This window comes from Pelophylax lessonae (assembly GCF_965119305.1).
Source record: "Pelophylax lessonae genome assembly, chromosome: 8".
Lineage (NCBI taxonomy): Eukaryota > Metazoa > Chordata > Amphibia > Anura > Ranidae > Pelophylax > Pelophylax lessonae.
Genome location: NC_138775.1, coordinates 107,348,247 through 107,370,525, shown reverse-complemented (window position 1 = coordinate 107,370,525; position 22,279 = coordinate 107,348,247). Strand labels below are relative to the sequence as shown.

General features: G+C 43.0%; 1 protein-coding gene across 2 annotated transcripts in view; it reads left to right on the top strand.

Annotated features, from left to right (window-relative positions):
* SGSM3 (small G protein signaling modulator 3) overlaps nucleotides 1-22,279 on the top strand; it is a 335,727-nt gene that overhangs the window by 56,590 nt on the left and 256,858 nt on the right. For both annotated transcript variants that reach the window (XM_082265578.1, XM_082265577.1), the window contains exons 6-8: nucleotides 7,286-7,429; nucleotides 12,326-12,521; nucleotides 12,707-12,852. In XM_082265578.1, the coding sequence (XP_082121704.1) occupies nucleotides 7,286-7,429; nucleotides 12,326-12,521; nucleotides 12,707-12,852 (486 nt within the window). The remainder of the gene's footprint in view (nucleotides 1-7,285; nucleotides 7,430-12,325; nucleotides 12,522-12,706; nucleotides 12,853-22,279) is intronic.

Genomic DNA, 22,279 nt, shown 5'->3' with positions numbered 1-22,279 from the left:
CATCACCATGGGAACCGACATACGCAAGGGGAGGAGCTATCTATTCCGCATAAGGTAGAAAGAGTATAAGCAGCCAGATAAATCAGATTTAGGGAGTCAAAGTGCTGATGGTTATATATCAGATATGTCACCATATCATCCGGGTGTTGAATGACCTGGACTAGATGTTATACTCCAGATAGTGATAATGAATATGTATGTATCTAGGGATTATCCCAAATGGAGTGATATAAAGGGAGATGGATCATCTGGAGTTTGGCAATATAGGACCATAGCCCCACATATACCCTCCGAGCACACACAATGTCCAGGGGGCCTGAGTTATGCATTAAGAAAAGGCTGGAGGTTGAACTCAACGTTCAAGCCGCGAGGTACACGGGACCCCATCATGTATATCCACATCTTTTCTTTTTGAAGGAGGACATTGTCAAAGTCCCCCTTCTAGCTGGTAATTTTAGTGCATAAATGCCCCTTACTTTCAGGCCCTCTGGATCGGCATTGTGATGCTCAAGAAAGTGGAGGGGTATGGTCCTGTTGTCCACCTTGTTCCTGATGTCAGAAATGTGTTCGGAGATGCGCACTTTAAGTTGGCGTTTTGTTTTGCCGATGTAGGATTTGTTACAGGGGCAAATCAATTCGTAAATTACGCGCTCTGTCTGACAGTTTATAAAACTGTTGATGGTGAACTCCCTCTGTCCATCACAGCTTGAAAAGGTTTTGCATTTTAATACCGATTTACAGATCGTACATCTACCACAGGGGAACATACCCTTTATTCTGGGCAGCGAGGTAAGCCAGTTGTCTTCCCCTCGAGAGCGTGTGAAAAGAGTGGCACAGATTATCTTTAAGATTCTGTGCCCGTTTAGCTGTTAATAGTGGTCGTGGTCCAACAATACGCTCTATAGGGGGAGACACTGTAAGAACTTGCCAGTGTTTACTCAACACTGCCCTTACCTGTTCCCACTGTGTGCCGAAGGGTGTGATGATGCGGGGGTAGGCCGTCCCTATAGAGGTTGTTTTTGTGGTCAGACTGGCAGGAACACCAGGTATTTCACACAAAGGAAGCATACAAAGACAACAGGATACTTTTCCATTTTTTTAATGCAGGCTCATGTCAGGAATATAAAAAGTTGAGTTTGTATGTCCTTTAACATTTTAAGGGGAACTGTCACTTTTTATTTTTTTTATATTCTTAAAGATATCAGTTGAACTATCAGTTTAATGTAAATAACCTGTGCTTGTATGTTTAATTGTGTACAGTTGTGCTCATAAGTTTACATACCCTGGCATAATTTATGATTTCTTGGCCATTTTTCCGAGAATATAAATTATAACACACAAACTTTTCTTTCACTCATGGTTGGTGTTTGGCTCAATCAACAATGTTTACTCTTTTTAAATCATAATGACAACAGAAACTACCCAAATTACCCTGATCAAAAGACATAACCTGGTGATTTTGGCCTGATAACATGCACACAAGTGTGGACACAAAGGGGTTTAAATGGCTTTTTAAGATAACCATTCTCACCTGTGATCATCTGTTTGCTTGTAATTAGTGTGTGTATATAAGGTCAATAAGTTTCTGGACTCCTAACAGACCCTTGCATCTTTCATCCAGTGCTGCACTGACGTTTCTGGATTCTGTATAAAACAGGAAAGGGATCTAAAAAGATATCCAAGGAATTGAGAATGCCAATCAGCAGTGTTCAAACCCTAATCAAGAAGTGGAAAATGAGTGGTTATGTTGAAACCAAACTACGGTCAGGTAGACCAACTAAAATTTCAGCCACAACAGCCAGGAAAAGTGTTCGGGATGCAAAGAAAATCCCACAAATAGGTAAAACACAGGACTCTGAAAATATGTGGTGCGGCTGTTTCAAAATGCACAATAAGGAGGCAGCATGGGACGTACTTGGGACATTGCAACATGACAATGGTCCTACCTTTCATTGGCTACAGCAGAATAAAGTGAAGGTTCTGAAGTGGCCATCTCAGTCTCCTGACCCCAATATCATTGAGCCACTCTGGGGAGATCTCAAACATGAAGTTCATGCAAGACAGTCCAAGAATTTACAGGAATTGGAGGCTTTTTGCCAGGAAGAAGGGACAGCTTTACCATCTGAGAAGATAAAGAGCCTCTTCCACAAATACCACAAAATACTTCAAGCTGTTATTGATGTTAAAGGGGGCAATACACTGTATTAAGAACTGGGGTATATGAACTTTTGATCAGGGTAATTTGGATAGTTTCTGTTGTCATTAGGGTTTAAAAAGAGTAAACACAGTTGATTGACAATGGCTTCAGCCAAACACTAACCATGAGTGCAAGAAAAGTTTTTGTGTTATCATTCATATTCTCTGAAAAATGGCCAAGAAATCATAAATTCTGCCATGGTATGTAAACTTATGAGCACAACTGTATGCTCTGCCTTGGCTGCGTACACTGTTATTAACTTTGTACAGTATCTCACAAAATTGAGTACACCCCTCACATTTTTGTAAATATTTTATTATATCTGAAGAAATTACATTTTGCTACAATTTAAAGTAGTGAGTGTACAGCTTGTATAACAGTGTCAATTTGCTGTCCCCTCAAAATAACTCAACACACAGCCATTAATGTCTAAACCGCTGGCAACAAAAGTGAGTTCGCCCATAAGTGAACAGGTCTAAATTGGGCCCGAAGTGTCAACATTTTGTGTGGCCACCATTATTTTCCAGCACTGCCTTAACCCTCTTGTGCATGGAGTTCACCAGAGCTTCACAGTTTGCCACTGGAGTCCTCTTCCACTCCTCCGTGATGACATCACGGAGCTGGTGGATGTTAGAGACCTTGCGCTTCTCCACCTTAAGTTTGGGGATGCTCCACAGATGCTCAGTAGGGTTTAGGTCTAGATATATCCTTTGCCAATCCATCACCTTCAGCTTCTTTAGCAAGGCAGTGGTTGTCTTGGAGGTGTGTTTGGGTTCGTTATGTTGGAATACTGCCCTGTGGCCCAGTCTCCAAAGGTAGGGGATCATGCTCTGCTTTAGTATGTCACAGTACATGTTGGCATTCATGGTTCCCTCAATGAACTGTAGCTCCCCTATTCCAGCAGCACTCATGCAGCCCTAGACCATGACGCTCCCACCACCCTGCATAAATGTAGGCAAGACACACTTTTCTTTGTACTCCTCACCTGGTTGCTGCCACTCGCTTGACACCATCTGAATCTGAACAAAATACATTTATCTTGGTCTCGTCAGACCACAGAACATGGTTCCAGTAATCCATGTCCTTAGTCTGCTTGTCTTCAGAAAATGGTTTGCGGGCTTTCTTGCATCATTTTTAGAAGAGGCTTCCTTCTGGGACGACAGCAATGCAGACCAATTTGATGCAGTGTGCCGTGTATGGTCTTAGCACTGACAGGCTGCCCCCCCCCACCCCTTCAACCTCTACAGCAATGCTGTCAGCACTCATACGGGTATTTCCCAAAGGCAACCTCTGGATATGACGATGAGCACTTGCACTCAACTTCTTTGGTCAACCATGGCGTGGCCTGTTCTGAGTGGAATCTGTCCTGTTAAACTGCTGTATGGTCTTGGCCACCATGCTGCAGCTCAGTTTCAGGGTCTTGGCAATCTTCACATAGCCTAGGCCATCTTTATGTAGAGCAACAATTCTTTTTTTCAGATCCTCAGAGTTCTTTGCCATGGGGTGCCATGTTTAACTTCCAGTGATCAGTAGGAAAGTGAGAGTGATAACACCAAATTTAACACACCTGCTCCCCATTCACACCTGAGACTTTGTAACACTAATGAGCCACATGACACTGGGGAGGGAAAATGGCTAATTGGGCCCAATTTGGACATTTTCACTTAGGGGTGTACTCACTTTTGTTGCCAGCGGTTTACACCTAAATGGCTGTGGAGAGTTATTTTTAGGGGACTGCAAATTTACACAGTTATACAAGCTGTATACTCACTACATTGTAGCAAAGTGTCAATTCTTCAGTGTTGTCACATGAAAAGCTATAAAAAAATATTTACAAAAATGTGAGGGGTGTACTCACTTTTGTGAAATACTGTATATTTTACATTGCATAACTTTTAACACTAATGTCTGTCCATTAATGCTTCACTGTGCAGTGTATGCTGTACATCATAATCTGCCATTGCACTACACTGATTTTCGAAGCAGTGGCTTGTGTGTCCCTGTTTGTACTTCCAAAAGGTTTGGGAATACTTCCTTTGGTTGTTTCTATAGTGCAAAACTGGTAGTGATTTCTACCCAAGACAGAAAAAAACATTTATGCACTGGTAATAAGTGTATTCAAGTCACTGACTGATGTTAGAAAACCCATACCAAAAGGGTATTAAGAAAAAACAGCTTCACATTGCTCCCTCTGGGCTGTTTCGTGTTCTTTGACACTCCTAATGCAATAACATGTTGCATAGAGACAAAAGAAGAGACACTGCACTAAGTTCAAGTTGTAATTATCGATGAGTACAGAGAAAACAAGTTCTTGAGGTACACAACTGCTGAGCAAAACAGATAAGATCAATCAGATCAATATGCATGTACAATCAATTGAGCATGCCATAACTGCAGAGCTAAAAATATAACGACTCTTAAGTGCAAAAGGTGTGGACATTCTAGTTCCTTTAGGAACACCACACAGGTACAGCAATTGTTAATGATACATCCAAAGTAACCTGTATAAGCACTGTTTGGTAGCAACCTGAATTCAATGAGAGATGGGTATTATCCCATACAGCACTTCCAGAGTAGAGCCTCATGCACACTGGATGTTTTTACAGCTGCTGTTTTTGGTGCCAGATGTTTTTTTTCTACAGCCAGTAAACTCCCCAGCATGTTATCCTATGTGTCCATGCACACATAGGCTGTTATCAGCTGTTTTTGGCAGAGGCGTTTTCTAGCTGGTAAAAAACCCCAGAGCTAGTGGGTTTTGAGAGTTTTTCGAACTCTGATAAAACTTAAAAACGCTGAAAAAAACGTGGCTATTTGGCATTTATCTTTGTATACACCCTGTTCCAAATTATTATGCAAATTATATTTTTCTTATTTACCTAAATAATTGATGTAAATAACAGTCAGCATAATTCACATGTTATCAACTATTAAGAATACAATTCAAATTTTATTGAACAAATCTAATCACAATATATTTTTTTAAAGCAAAAAACTTACAATGCACTGTTCCAAATTATTACGCACAGTAAGTTTCAAAACACTTTATAGGTTGTAAAGAACTGAAAAATGCCATTTGTTTTGTTTGCAGCATATTTGCTGAAATCAAAAGCTATTTCAATCAAACTTATAACAACATTTTAACTTTGTAAACATTTTAACAGGTCACGTTACATTTTAACATAGGGCCCTCTTATTTGATAGCAGCTTCACAAGTCCTGCATCCATTGGACTTGTGAGTTTTTGGACAGTTTCTGCTTGAATTTGTTTGCAAGATGTCAGAATAGCCTCCCAGAGCTGCTGTTTGGATGTAAATTGCCTCCCACCCTCATAGATCTTGGAGGCCACACCATGACTTTTTCTCCTTTTTATCCCCATAGCAGCCATTGATGCAGAGGTATTCTTTGCAGCATGAGATGGTGCATTGTCATGCATGAAGATGATTTTATTACGGAAAGCATATTTTCTTCCTTCTGTACCAGGGAAGAAAGTCGTCAGTCAGAAACTCCACATACTTTGCAGAGGTCATCTTTACACCTTCGGGGACCCTAAAGGGGCCAACCAGCTCTCTTCCCATGATTCCAGCCCAAAACATGACTCCACCACTGCCTTGCTGACGTCGCAGCCTTGTTGGAACAGGGTGGCCGTCCACCAACCATCCCCTACTCTATCCACCTGGACCATCCAGGGTTGCACGGCACTCATCAGTGTCGATGTGTATTTAAAAATTCTTCATGTATTTTTCTGCTCAATGCAGCAGCCATTTCAGCTTGTGAGCATTGGCTAGTGGTGGCCGAATAGAAGGTTTATGCACAGTTGCAAGACTCTGGAGGACTCTACACCTTGATGTCTGTGGCACCAGCAGCTTCAAATATCTGTTTGCTGCTATGTAATGGTATTTTAGCAGCTGCTCTCTTGATCCAATGCATGGATCTGGCAGAAATCTTCCTCAATGTGCCTTTATTTGCACGAACCCGTCTGTGCTCTGAATTAGCCACAAATCTCCTTATAGTGCGATGATCACGCTTAAGTTTTCGTGAAATATCGAATGTTTTCATACCTCGTCCAAGGCATTGAACTATTTCACTCTTTTCAGCAGCAGAGAGATTATTTTTCTTCCCCATATTGCATGAAAATGGTGCTCTGCTTAATAATGTGGAACACCTTCCTTTAGTAGTTTTTTGTTAAATTGGGCTCACCTGGCAATCTAATTATCACAGGTGTCCGAGATTGTTTTCAGTGATCAAAAGAGCCCTGAGACACAATGCCATCCATGAGTTAAACTGAAAAACAAAATATTTAATCTTTGTGACACTAAAGGCCCCTTTCACACATACGGTCAGATCAGATCCGTCTGTCAGTTTTTCAGGCAGACCTGATCGGTTGCCCCATGCATCCCTATGGGGCATCGGATGTCAGCCGCTGCCATCCGATCCTGTCTGTCAAATCCGGACGGATGGAAACCCTATTTTCCATCCGTCTGGCGGATCGGATTAGAACGGACAGGCAGTCCCTTTTTTATATGATTCCCCTATAGAGGACAGCGGGGATCTGACAGCTCCATCTCCGCACACAGAGCGGAGACGGAGCTGTCATCCACCTGCTCAGCGGGGATCGGCGGATCGATCCCCCCGCTGAGCAGAACGGAGTCCGTCGGCCGAACGGACAGGTGTGAAAGGACCCTAAATATAGAATTTGCATAATAATTTGGAACAGGGTGTAAATTCTCCCTTCAATCCACCAAATGACATGATCCCTCTTTTGCCTATCATAGACCTACTTTGACATGCGTTAAAAAAAGCTGACATAATTGAAATCACATTTTGGTTCATCAAATCACTTCCTGACGACTGGTTGCTGACAGCTGCATGATTGTGCCTACTCATTTGAGTGCCATTAAACCTCAGTAAAACTGTACAGTACCAAAAAGTTTTGCAAATTCTTTAAGCAATGTATTAAATAAGTGCATACATTTGTTGAGTAATGTTCTGACTGTTAATAATGAAATTATACTTTAGAAAATCATAGTTATAAAAATAAAGAAAAAGATGTAAGGACAACTGACCAAATCATTATTGTGCTACTTTTCAGATTGAAAAGGACCTGCTTCGAACGATGCCCAGCAATGCTTGTTTCTCCAATCTGCAAAGTGTAGGTGTGCCTCGTCTCAGAAGAGTGCTTCGCGGACTGGCGTGGTTGTATCCAGATATTGGTTATTGCCAAGGCACCGGCATGGTGAGTTAGATAGAAATTCTGATTTGAGGCTTCCAACTCTGTGATTCTTTGTTAAAGAGAGTTTATGGAAAATATTTAAACACTTTCAAAAGTAGTTTGATAGTTTAGTGTGATATTTGTCTACTTTTTTTAAAAAACATTTATAGGGTTAAAACTGATAATTTTCTCGTTTTTTGCTATTTTTATTTATTTTCTCGTTTTGCAATTTTTTATGACATTTTTATTTCTGTATTTGTTTTTTTAAGGACTAATGAAATTAGATTATGAAAACCAGGGTTGTTTTAGTACTCCCTGTAAGAAGCTAGATGCCAGTAAAAAACAAAGCCCTAGAGGGCATCTCTACCTGGTGGCCTCAACCCCACAACTACTGCCTCCATTCCTAAGAGGGAGCATCCGTTTAACCTTTTGCCAACCTGCCGCCATACTCATACTGCGGCAGGTCGGCTCTGTCCCGCGAAAAGACGTAACTGTATGTTGCTTTGTAAAACAGCTAGTGGGGGCGTGCACGCGCGCTGATTGGCCATAGGGGTCGCGTCCGCCTGGCACCGCAATCGCTCTCTGTGGAGACAGAATGGCGGTCTGCTGATGTAAACATGGCAGACCGCTGTTCTGTCAGTGATGAACACAGGGATCCTGTGTTCCTCCTATTTAGGAACACAGGTCTCTGTGTTCATTCTGCAAGTCCATCCCCCACATAGAAAGAACCCCCTAGGGACACATTTACCCTTTGATCGCCCCTGGTGTTAACCCCTTCCCTGCCAGTGTCATTAGTACAGTAACTGCATATTTTTAGCACTGATTACTGTAGTAATGTCACTGGCCCCAAAAGTGTCAAAAATATCAGTTAGGTGTCCAATCTGTCCACCGCAATGTCGCATCTCGCTAAAAAACGCTGATTGCTGCCATTACTAGTAAAAAAACAAAGAAATAAATAAAAATGACAAATCTTTCCCCTAGTTTGTAGACACGATAACTTTTGCGCAAACCAATCAATATACACTTGGGATTTTTCTATCAAAAATATGTAGCAGAATATATATTGGCCTAAAATGATGAAAAAATAGATTTTTAAATTTTCTTTATTGGGAATGTTTTATAGCAGAAAGTAAAAAATAAATAGAGTGTCTGTCAGTGCTGCTAAATAAATTATGTGCTGATTAAAGTGCCAAATATTAGTGTAAATTCACAATGTTGAATTTAATAATATGAGTTTGTGAGCTGCTGCTGAAATAGAGATGATTGCCCCTTTTTAAAATGAATTGAATCTGTGTCAGCGCAAACCAATAGTGACTTTCTTTTATGTATATTTCCAAAGTGGAAATGTCCCACCATACTCTCAGCTGTTTCTCGAGATCATGTCTCAGTTGCTTAAAAAAGGTATAGAGATTGTGATTGGTTGTAGCTCTTTCTTGGTTAAACACTTCTCCTATATTAATATCTCTATTGCCAATAAGCTAAAAATATCCATAGCTGCACAAAAAAACACTCAATGAGTGTCACTAGTGATTTGAAAAATGGGAATAACGCGCTATTGGATAAAGTTGATGGCTGCAGCCTACCTCAAAATATAGTCTGAAGGCTATATTCAAATGTGTGTAGGGGTGGTGAGGTAAGTGGCGCTGCCAAGTGATATTATGGTCTATTTATAATGGTGAAAAAATGGAATATGTTGTGCCACTTGAAAATATATAATTCATAGTGGTATAATAAATATAATAAAAACAATTGGCATTAAATAATGGTGATAGTACAATAATAACAATCAATAATCTAATAACTTAATAAGTGCAATAAAGTGACAGTGACCGTAATATGATCTATGTATCATATTATGTATGATAATATAAGGTGATCTGAGAGCAAATTCTCAAGTGTGCCAATATAAATTAGCAAGTGAAAATGGTGAATAAGAATAGAAATAGAAAAATGTATATATACATATAAAAAACATATGTATAAGAAGTAATCTTTTATAAAAGATAACAATAAGTTCATATACATACAAAAATATGTATAAAAATTGATCTTCTATAAAAAAATTATAGTAAAAATGGGTGCCGGGTGAGGAAACCAGTGCTCCCCTCTAAAGTATCCCCCACACTCACCAGAACTCGGCACGCCTGCAGGGGTAACCAGCGTGAAGTAAATTAGGTATTCCCTCTGTCAGGCAAATGCTGTGTGCCAGTCTCCTCAGGGGTTAATCCTGGATCCGCTCTCCCATAAGTATAACAACAATATAAACGATATGGCATCATACAAGTATCGCATCCATCAGTAGTATAGGCAGATTCCAGGTTATATAAAGAAGAAGAACCTCATATAGTAAAGTACTGCATAAATTCACTTCTTTATTAGAATAAAAGTATAGTGCTCACATTTAAAAGCAGGTAAACCAATGCATACAAGTGATAGGGACCGCAAACCCCTCGCTGGCGGTAACTTCCGGGACGCTATGCGTTCCAGCGACTGGATCTGCGTCTCACTCAAGCGGAAATGATGTAATTACGCGTTTCGTCACCACTGACGTCATTAGGAGCAGCGTCAATCACGCCATGTCCGCTATTGATATACTAGTAGGTTACTAGGCAACCGGAATTGTAAGTAATAGGCGTTCCAGCCAATGGGTGAATTTTCATGTATGCGGTCAGATGTTGCCGGGTAGAAATTCCGACATGCAAATTTCAGACAGAAGGTCTATGCTCTCGCGTAGAGCGTAATTACGTCATTTCCACTTGAGTGAGACGCAGATCCGGTCGCTGGAACGCATAGCGTCCTGGAAGTTACCGCCAGTGAGTGGGGTTTGCGGTCCCTATCACTTGTATGCATTGGTTTACCTGCTTTTAAATATGAGTACTATACTTTTATTCTAATAAAGATGTGAATTTATGCAGTACTTCACTATATGAGGTTCTTCTTCTTTATACAACCTGGAATCTGCCTATACTACTGATGGATGCGATACTTGTATGAGGCCATATCGTTTATATTGTTGTATTACTTATGGGAGAGCTGATCCAGGATTAACCCCTGAGGAGACTGGCACACAGCATTTGCCTGACAGAGGGAATACCTAATTTACTTCACGCTGGAGTTCTGGTGAGTGCGGGGAATACTGAGAGGGGAGCACTGGTTTCCTCACCCGGCACCCAATACCTGGACCACCTCGGGACTCACTCATTGAGCTTACCTTGAAGCCTCATCCACTAATTTATCACTTATGGATTTTTACTATAATTTTTTTATAGAAGATCAATTTTTATACATATTTTTATATGTATATGAACTTTTATTGTTATCTTTTATAGAAGATTAATTCTTATACATATGTTTTTTATATGTATATATACATTTTTCTATTTCTATTCTTATTCACCATTTGGCAACAAGATTCTAGCAGCAGCACTCTTAAGTTGGGTCTCTTCACCCTCAGTATTGTTGGGCCTGTCATCACAGTTTCTATTTTCCTAGTTGTTGCCCACCCTTGTTAGCCGATCATTGCTTAGAGATGGCCCAAGGTCTGTAAATATTCACCCTGCCCCCTTTATTGTATGATTAAAGGGGTATTAAACCCAAAAGCAAATATTGCAGCAGATTGATACAATGGTTTTCTTATTTAGGCTTTTTTTTCCATTAGTTTCATCTGGTGATCTAGCCAGTAGGTCTGTTAAGTCTGTAAACTCTCCTAAAAATGTAGCAGTTAGTGTTGAGACAAACCATTTACCACTGACAAGAGGGCTTACAATGATCAGATTTAATTTTTTTTGTACAATCTGTTGCTGTAACTGCTTCTACAACTGCAGTGTTAGCTGGAGTTTGGCTTTAATTTGGTACTGTATCCAAATCTGACAGAGCAAATCTGCAACCTCAATTTCCACCATCAACACAGACTGTGTTGACAGGGGAACCCCCCCTGCGGAGTCTATGTTCTTCCGGTGGAGCTGCAGGGTAAGCCATACCCGTCGGGGGAACACCGTGATAATTGCTAGCGGCTGTTAAATAATCCAGAGTGGGTGCACCCTTAATACAGGAGGAGTGTTACTGGCTGGATCACCGGGTGAAAACAGAGGGAAAAAAATCCTAAGAAATAAAAACGAATGTAGCCCCCTTGCCTAGTGATTAGTAAGCTGAAATATTACATTTTTGGTTTTTATAAAGGAATCCCATCTTGCAGTACAGTATAGTACACAAGCCTATAAGGGGGGCACCCAGGGGGCTTGTTCTCAAAAGACTTAACAGTGTCTAATCACCTGAAGGTAAAAACCTGTATGTAACCCAATGCATATGAATATTTAGCCTATGCCCTGTACTGTACTTCGAGATATAGAATTTACAGGTAGGTTAAAATTCCTTTTTTTCTTATGGGTGTAGCTGGTTGGGAATATAACATTTAGGACTTGTTTGACAGTCCGCAAGGAGGCATTATGTTGCATCTTGCCTATTTTAATCAGTAAAAAAAACTGCAGCACCGCGCTCCTACTGCATGCATTGCACTCAGTGGCGGCATGGCCCCTTAGGTTGAATAGAACATGCTTGACAGTTGGTACTGTTCAGACAAATTTTGCTGCAGTGTAATATAAAGTATTGCAGCTGAGGCATATGTACATCCCCACCTGCTGCTTTTGCAGCTTAGGGAGCAATCATTTCTGCACCTCAAGTCAATCTATTAAATTGCAAGGTACACTTTTGAAGCAGGTCAGAAGGAGGATAACTGCAGGTCAAATTCACCTGTCAATAAATTCTGAATGATCTCAAAAGCATGTCAGACTTATGCTATTGATACACATTCACATCTAGCATTATACTGATGCTATTTTACAGGTAAAATTTTTGCCCAAGTTGCTTTCTGCCTGAATCAATCCCTGTAATCTAGAGTCTTCATTTTCCTTTTTTTGGCAGGTGGCTGCTTGCTTGCTGCTCTTTTTGGAGGAGGAAGATGCCTTCTGGATGATGTGTGCTGTTATAGAAGATCTGGTGCCTGCATCCTATTTCAGCACCACTCTGCTAGGGGTTCAGACAGACCAGCGAGTACTCAGACACCTCATTGTTCAGTATCTCCCTCGGCTGGATAAGCTTTTACAGGAACATGATATTGGTGAGTGACTTTGTATAGCTATGTGTAGGAATGACAGCTCCTGGTCATTCTCATTGTTATAGGCATTGCAAGTATAGACACAAAGGCATGTGCTTTACTTGCAAGTTTATCTTCTATTACTGTAATTATCTGTATATTGTGCACAAATTGCCCTTACTGTATGTCTCTTTTCTCATGGCCTGCAGAGCTGTCCCTCATCACTTTGCACTGGTTCCTTACTGCATTTGCCAGTGTAGTGCACATAAAACTGTTGTTACGGATCTGGGATGTATTCTTCTACCAGGGCTCTCTGGTCTTGTTCCAGACCACTTTGGGCATGCTGAAAATTAAGGTATGTTTTTTTAGTAGAGTGCACATTTCATATCTATATTTAATATTTAACAAAAATTAAAACCGAAAAACACAGAAACCTTAATAGCTGTTCTGTCTTCAATAAGTCTACCCCTTTAAAATAAAACTGGTTCAACCTTTTCGTTTTGGGTTTAATACCACTTTAATGTTCAGCGAGGGCAACACAATTAAGGGCATGGAGGATCTCTGCTATGAGAATCTATTACATAGATTACATTTATTCACTGTGGAGAAGAAGCGCTTAAGGGGGGATGTGATTACAGTTCACAAATATTTTAAAGGTGAGTCCAGTAAATGTAATAAACTGTGTAATAAAGGTCACTGAAGAGGACACTTGGCCATGATTTAAAAAAAAAAAAATATCAGGTATAGATATTTTATAGCATGGACCAATGTAACTATGCATCTACCGTGCCTGGCCAATCCCCCTGGAAGATGGAAATCACTGAAATTGAAAATGCCACACCAGTGATCTCCACTTGCTCCCAGGTCCTGTGCTTAGCTGCTGCCCTGCTGCATTCTGAACACAGGCGGTTGGTTGCTCAACATTGGTGCCTTTCAGAGAATACTTTTGCAAAGCATTCTCTGATTAAACAAGATGGAGAGCTTAGGTGTGTTTGGTCATTAGGGAAATTTTACCAGTGTAGATGACAACTAGTAACCACTTGCAGAATCACGAATATATACACTATATTAACAAAAGTATTGGGATGCCTGCATTTACACTAACATTAACTTTAATGGCATCCCAGTCTTAGTCCGTAGAGTTCAATATTGAGTTGGCCCACCCTTTGCAGCTTCAACTCTTCTGACTGTCCACAAGGTTTGGGAGTGTGTCTATGGGAATATTTGACCATTCTTCCAGAAGCGCATTGTGAGGAGGTTGGGCACGAATGTGGACGAGAAGGCCTGGCTTGCAGTCTCCACTCTAATTCATCCCAAAGATGTTCTATCGGGTTGAGGTTAGGACTCTGTGCCAATCAGTCAAGTTCCTCCACCCCAAATTCTCTCATCCATTTTTTTTATGGACCTTGCTTTGTGCACTGGTCCAAATCATTTGGGGGGGGGGGGGGGGGGTTATGTTGCGGGTTGTTTTTCAGGGGTTAGGCGAATTTCCAGTGAAGGGGATTCTTAAGGCGTCAGCATACTAATGCCTCGTACACACGGTCAGATAATCGTACGAAAAAACTCGCTTTCGACCTGGTTGCACGATAATCTGATCGTTAGTACACAGCTTTCGACAGCCGATCACAACAGTTCGTCCAACAAAATCCGAAGGGACAAACAGGAAAACTTCTGTCGTACGATAGCCCCGCGAACGACAATCGTGTAATTAGTACACTATGCGTCCGCTAAAAATCGTTCGACAAACACCGCGCATGATCGGAAATAGCGAAATAACTATAAGCTTCCAAGACGTGGCTACGCATTCTGGTTGCTTTCACACAATCGTACGGCAGAAATCATATGGTTAGTACACATGGTTGCATTCGACATTTTGTAGCATGCTACTTTACTCGAACGATATGTCGTACGATTATCTGACCGTGTGTACGAGGCATAAGACATTTTGGACCATTTAATGCTCCCAACTTTGTGGGAACTGCCCCTTCCTGTTCCAACATGACTGCGCACCAGTGCAAAAAACAAGGTCTGTAAACATGACTGAGCGAGTTTGGGGTGGAGGAACTTGACTGACCTGCACCTTATAGAACACCTTTGGGATGAATTAGAGCGGAGACTGTGAGCCACACACATCAGTGCCTAACCTCACAAATGGGCTTATGGAAGCATGGTCAAACATTCCCATAAACACACTCCTTGTGGATAGCCTTCCCAGAAGAGTTGAAGCTGTTATAATATGTTATACTTTTGGTAATATAGTATACATGATTCTGCACGTGATAGTGTACGTGATTCTGCACTAGGGGCGCGCTGCTTCTTCTGTTACTACTCACAGCAGAAGCCGAACTGTGGGTGCCGGGCAAAGGATGTCTACCGGCACCCGCCGAACGTCGGGCAGAGACACAGAAAAGAGATCTGCCTATGTAAACAAGACAGAGCTCCGTTCTAAAAGGAGGAAAGAAATGGATTTTGTGTCCCTGCAATGCAGGGAATAAAATCCACCACTTATGTTAGTAAAAGCAGCACACAGTTTACAAAGAACACTTGCTAGGCATACACTGAACCCTTTGATTGCCCTTGGTGTTTGACCCTTTCCCAGCCAGTGTCATTAGTACAGTGTCAGTGCATATTTTTAGCACTGATCACTGCATTAGTGTCAGTGGGTCCCACAAAGTGTCGGTTAGTGTCCAATTGTCCACCACTATATCGCAGTCCCACTGTGAGTCGCCACCATTATTAGTATTAAAAAAATATGTAGCCAAATACATATTGGCTTAAATTTATGAAGAAATTGGATTTTTAAATGTTTTTATCAGATAGGTTTTATAACCGAAACTAAAAAAATAAGAGTTTTGTTTTTTGTTTTTCAAAATGTACTGTCCACCAAAAGAAAGCTGTGTGTGTGTGAAAAAAACTACATACATTTTTAATTTGGATACAGTGTTACGTGAATTGTCAGCTAAAGTATCGCAGTGCCATATGGATTGGTCAAAGATGTTTGTTTTTTCTTGTAAAGTGGTTGTAAACCCCCCTCTCTAACATGTACCTATAGGCAAGCCTATAATAAGGCTTATCTATAGGTACTGTAAAGATCTCCTAAACTTGCACCGTTTAGGAGATGTTTGCTTTGCATACAGCCAATGACATCACTGGCGCATGTGCTCTGAAGAAACGGCTGCCCGTGCCATTCCTTCAGAGCCCTGTGCTGTAATGCGCTCTCCCGCGAGCATGCGCGGGAGTGACTTCATTGCGACTCCAGCCAATCAGATGGGCGGAGGACACGAACCAGGAAGTAGGACGGCTGAACATGTCGGCCGTGTCACCGGTGAGCGGGCGGCACTGCAGGGGCTTCGTTCTAAGGTAAGCATTTCTTAATGAGTTAGTATGCGATGCATACTAGCTCATAATGCCTTTGTCGTTTTTTTTTTTTTCCCTGAGGTTTACAACCTCTTTAAACATGTAGTGATTCTTCTGGTGGGGGCTCCTGCCAGGGATCCCCATCCTGCCTGGATCTGTTCTTGAGGCCTGGTCTCCTTCCTGGGTTTCTGTAAGCCTTGTGGTGCAACGCGGGGCCTCCATTTTTTTGTAACCTGTGTGTTTCTATACAGTGCGGCCATGTTTGTGTAGTCCGGCGGTCATTTTGTTGTGGTTTGCCATTGGAAATAGGGGTGGCCATCACAGTGGTGGTCTGTGGGCGGCGATTTTGGCAGGGGGAGCCCCTCCTCATCCCTTGATGCTGACTACTGGATCATTTTACTTCTTGATCGCCGCACGTGTAGTGCAGATTCTCCTGGTAGCTGCAGGTGCCTTTTTCTGTGGGTGGTGAGTCTGGTGGGGTCCTCTCCCTCTCTGCTGAGGATCGCTTGGTGCTTCATGCCTGGCGACCCGGTGGTGCTGCCAGCGCAGTTGGGGTTGTCCCTTAGCAGTGTTTTACACATTTTGTGGGGTCCCCCTGGTGACTCATGGAGTCTTTGATGCACATTTCCTCTCCAGGTCTCAACGATCCATCCATGCTCTGACGACGGTCATGGAGTCCCTTGTGTCCCCGGTGGAGGTAGCTTGCGGGCGACAGGTTAGCAAAAAGCACCCACCGCCTTCCCCTGCCTCATCTGTCTCATCTGATATTGAATCTGATTCAGACGCTCCGGACTTGGTTCACCCTGCTGGATCTGCAACCACACGCCTGGAATCCTCTGATAGTGAGCATGATTACTCCATGTTTGCTACCGTGCAGAAAAGGCGCTGGTTGATGCACTGATTGTATCTGTGCATGAGACCCTGAAGATGGAGGATGCAGCTGAAGCTGCGACGGAGGCACAGGTGTCCTTTGGCACTCACAAGCCATCCAGAGCGGCAAAGGTGTTTCCTTTCCACGCCTATTTTGACAGAATTGTCTCTAAAGAGTGGGGACGAACAAATCGTCCGGGGGGGTCCCCTAAGTGCTTTACTAGGCGTTAAGAGGAGTCCCTTCTTAAGATGTGGACTATGCCTGGTGGTGGTGGACCCCCTGGTTTCCAGGTAAACCAGGCAACCATCATTCTGGTTGAAGAGTCCCTGGCCTTTAAGGATCCGGCTTACCGAAAGGCGGAGACTGTGGCCCGCACTATGTACACTTTGGCTGGTTCGGCAATGAGGCTGGTATTCACCATTTCCCTAGTGTCGCAAACTCTGACGGAGTGGGCTAAGCTCCTACGCAGTGACCTGGAGGGGAAACGGCTCCCCCTGCCTTTGCCGAGCTGGCGGACAAGCTGCACTTTATCTGTGATGCCTCTTTGCATGTGGCTTCCCTGATGGCTCGCCTCTGTTTTGTCAGTGGTCCTTCGGCGTGTTTTTTGGCTCAAGTGCTGGTCTGCGGATAAGACTTCAAAAAAGGCCTTGACTGATCTTCTTTTTCAAGAAGATTGCCTGTTTGGAGCTACCATGGATGACATCATTAAAGGTCTCACAAGTTTAAAGTACCTTTCTTTTTTCAGGCTACTAAGGGCAAGGAACCCTTGTTGTCAAAGTGGGCCTTCCTTCTCAGCTCATAAGAAGTTCTTTCGTCCCTCAGGGTTGATTGACAAGGGCTCAAAGCCTTTCAGGGCCTTTTCTGTAGGATCCAAAGGAACCTGGTCTGGCAAGCCAAGATCAGGCTTCTCCAGATCCGTGGACAAGGCTCCTTCTGCATAAAGGTGCACCCCCAGGGGTGGGGATACGTCTTCACTGGTTTCCAGACCTGTAGACTTCCCGGGTGCAAGACAAGTGGGTCCACAAAGTAATTCGGTCTGGCTACAAGATCGAGTTTTGCTCTTGTCCCCCGGAAAGGTTTTTTCTTGTCCTGGTTCCAACCTCGGAAAGTTTTCAAGGTTTTTACTCAAACCTGTTCACAGTTCCCAGGAAGGAAGGAAGTGCATCCAATCCTAGACCTCAAGGCGCTAAACTGTTTTGTGCTGGTACAGAAGTTAAGAATAGAGTCCATTCCAACAGTGGTGGCATCCCTGCGTTAGGGGGATTTCCTTGCCTCTATTGATATCAAGGATGCCTACCTTCCAATATGTGCCAGTCACCAGCGTTTGCGCCACTTTGCCGTGGGAGAGGAGCATTATCAGTTTGTGGCCTTACTCTTTGGTCTTGCATCTGCTCCTCGGGTCTTCACAAAAGTGTTAGCCCTGGTGCTAGCTTTGCTACGCCAACGGGAGGGATCGCAGTACTGGGCTACTTGGATGATCTCCTTCTGCAAGTTGAGTCTCCCTCTGTTCTGGTGGAGAACCTGGAGATCACAATACAAACTCTGGGGAGTTAGACTGGATTCAGAATTTTCAGAAGTCTGCTCTGCTTCCGTCCACAAAGCTTGACTATCTAGGCCTGACTCTGGACTTGGCCTTAGCCAGAGTGCTCCTTCCTCTGGACAAACTCCAGAAAATGCAGGCTGCAATGCAGGCCAACAAATGTTCATAGCGGTTCAGTTTGCACAGTTCCATACGAGGTCCCTGCAAAGGGAGATTCTTATCAAATGGGCAAGACTCCGCAGTCTCTTGACAATAAGATCCGGCTGAGTTGGGAAACCAAGGAGTCCCTGATATGGTGGCTTCGTGCTTCGGCTGGGAAAATCCTTCTTCTCCTTGTATTTGACAGTGGTCACCACAGATTCCAGCCTGTCCGGCTGAGAAGGCATCCTCGGCAAGCATAGGGGATCTGGACGCTGGAAGCATTCAGACTACCGATCAATGTCTTGGAACTCCGAGTGATCAGACTGTGTCTGGATCATTGGATGGATCGTCTTCAGGGTTGTCCGCATTCAATGGGACAATGCCACGGCCGTGGCTTATGTCAATCACCAAGGGTGCACAAGAAGTGTCCTGGCAGCTCTGGAGGTAGCCGGCATTCTAAGGTGGGCAGAATGGTTAGTTCCAGCCCTCTCCGCCATACACATTCCTTGGGTGGAAAATTGGCAGGTGGATTACCTCAGTCGCCAGGCATTGGACCATGGGCAAAGTTTTTTGGCTCAGTCAAGGGATCCTCTGGCGGATGCCACAGATGCGCTGGTTGCCCCGTGGAGTCAGTATGGTCTGATTTACGCCTTTCCTCCTCTCCTGTCCAGACTTCTATGCAGGATCGAGGCATAAGGGATTCCGGTCATCTTAGTGGCTCCAGACTTGCCTCATCGAGCTTGGTACTCCAATTTGGTGCGGCTGGTCAAGGACCGATCTTCCATCCTGCTTTACAGTCGCTGGCTTTGACAGCAGGTGCTGAAGGATTAGGGTTTATCTGCGTCAGTGATTCCTACACTGTTAAAAGCTAGGAAATCTACTTCTAGGAAGATCTACCATTGTATGTGGAAGACCCACATTGCGTGGTGTGAGTCTTTTGGGGTTCATCCTCGCTCCTTGTCGGTGGCTCAGATCCAGTGGCGGCTTCCATGCGCCCGGCCCCCTAATCTACATGCGGGGCGCCGGACGCATGGACTTCAATGGGGCTTTTTTTTTTTTTTTTTTTTTTCTAGCCATAAGTTTGTTCCTTATGCTAGGGACGCCAGTACAGTATTTGTACATGGATATCATATCCCCCCTCAATCGTCTCTTCTCCAGAGAGAATAAGTTAAGTGCTTGTAGTCTTTCCTCATAGCCGATGCCCTCCATTCCCCTAATTATTTTTGTTGCCCTTCACTGGACTCTCTCCAGTTCCAGCACGTCCTTTCTGAGGACTGGTGCCCAGAACTGGACAGCATACTCCAGATGTGGCCGGACCAGAGTCTTGTAGAGTGGAAGAATAATCTCTTTATTTCTGGAGTGTATCCCCTTTTCTCTTACGTCCTCCGACAGTCGCCGCCTCCTTATACATGCCAGTATTCTGTTGGCTTTGCTTGCAGCGGCTTGGCATTGCATGCCACTGCCAAGCCTGTTGTCCACCAGAACCCCCAGGTCCTTTTCCATCTTAGATTCACCCAGAGGTTCCCCCCTAGTGAGTAGCTTGCTTTCGTGTTTCTGATGCCCAAGTGCATTACTTTACATTTCTCAACATTAAACCTCATCTGCCATGTAGTTGCCCACCCCATTATTTTGTTCAGGTCCGCTGGTAAGGTTTCCACATCCGGTATCGAAGATATTGGCATGCTTAATTTAGTATCATCCACAAATACTGAGATTGTACTAGATATCCCCTCCTCTAGATCATTTATGAATAAATTAAACAGGATTGGTCCCAGGACAGAACCTTGGGGGACCCCACTTTCCACACCTGCCCAATCCGAGTACTCCCCATTAATCACCACCCTCTGGACTCTCCCCTGGAACCAGTTCTCTATCCAGGTACTATCCACCCTATGGTCCATACCTACATTCCTTAGTTTGTACAGTAAGCGTTTATGGGGAATGGTGTCAAAGGCCTTTGCAAAGTCCTGAAACACCACATCCACAGGCTTTCCTTTATCTAGGTGGCAGCTCACTTCATCGTAGAAGGTTAATAGATTGGTTTGGCAAGAACGATTTTTCATGAATCCATGCTGATTACTACTAATAATACTGTTTTCATTACTAAAGTCTTGTATATAGTCTCTTAACATCCCCTCCAAAATCTTGCAGACTACTGATGTTAGGCTGACATGCCTATAGTTACCTGGGATATATCTCGGCCCTTTTTTAAATATTGGTACCACGTTGGCTTTTTTCCAATCAGCTGGCAACATACCCATCTGTAGACTATCCTTAAAGATCAAGAATAATGGTCTGGCAATCACCTGGCTGAGCTCTTTAAGAACCCTCGGGTGCAAGCCATCCGGTCCCGGTGATTTATTTATGTTAAGTTTCTCTAGTTTAGTTCTAAGTCTATCTTCTAAGAGTAAAGGTAAGGGAATGGCGCTGTCTACTGAGGAAAATGGTCTAGATGGTGATATATAAACAAGAAAAGTGTGTACAGTAGATATAAATACACAGAGATAAATAATAAATATCACAATAAATAAAATACAATGGGCTAAAATCTGATGTGTGGTGAAATATAGGTGCAATACCAATAAAGTGTTAAAAATAAATAAATTGTGACAAAAATCATCTGATAAGGTAGCCAAGTGCATACAAAAAATAAATATAAGTATCCAAAATTGATAAAACGTAATAGAAGTGAAAAGTGCTCACTATAATGACAAAATATTGAGCCGTGTTGTCCAATTCCATAGAAGAGCTACTGTAGCTCAGATTGCTTAAAACGTTAACAGAGAGAGTGAGGTAAGCAGGCTTACTTCAAGAGGAAGAGAAAGGAATACACAATCAAAACTAGATCTTATCCCCACTAAGGTACACAGCCGCATATCAAACGTCGCTGTACTAAATACAAAGGAGAGGGAGAGGAGTGTAAGAGGGTAAAGGAAAGGGGAGGGGAGAGTAGAGGATCCACCTGCTTCAGAGCCCTGCTAAAACCGGAGGCCACTACCCACGCATATCCCACAGCGGCCCAGAGTAAGTCAAACTAGGGGAGTTTCTAGAATGTCCCACAATTCTCAGACCTGGTTATTGAGTGTCCAGTGAAACATTTAACCACTTAAGCCCCGGAAGATTTTACCCCCATTCCGACCAGGGGGTATTTTGCGATTCGGCACTGCGTGACTTTAACGGACAATTGCGCGGTCGTGCGACGCTGTACCTAAACAAATTTGGCGTCCTTTTTTTCCCACAAACAGAGCTTTCTTTTGGTGGTATTTGATCACCTGTGCGATTTTTTGATCACGCGCTATAAACAAAAAAAGAGCGTCAATTTTGCAAAAATAGCAATATTTTTCAAATTTTTTATATGAAATTCCCCCCCAAAAAAATGTAAAAATCAAAAAGCGTATTTTGATTGGTTTGCGCAAAAGTTATCACGTTTACTAACAAAGGGAAAGATTTTTGTCATTTTTGTTGTTTTTTTTTAACGCGTAATGGCGGCGATCTGCGATTTTTTTTTTTTTTTGCGGTACTGCGACATTGCGGCGGACAGATCGGACCCTTGACTGACATTTTTGACACTTTTGGGGTTACCAGTGACATTTCTACAGTAATCAGTGCTATATATATGCACTGTTACTGTAAAAATACACTGGTAGTGAAGAGGTTACCTTTATTTGGGAGGGAGGGGCTGTGTGTGTCCCTAGGGGCGTGCTTTCTACTGTGATTGGCTGTGGCTTGAGCTGTAAGGACACTGATCAACGGATCTACATAGTAGATCCATGTGATCAGTGTCTTTACAGCGAGGAGAATGACAGGTGGCTTGTTTACACAAGCTGCCTGACATTCTCCCTCTCCCCCGCCGATCGCCGAGTGGCCGGCGGA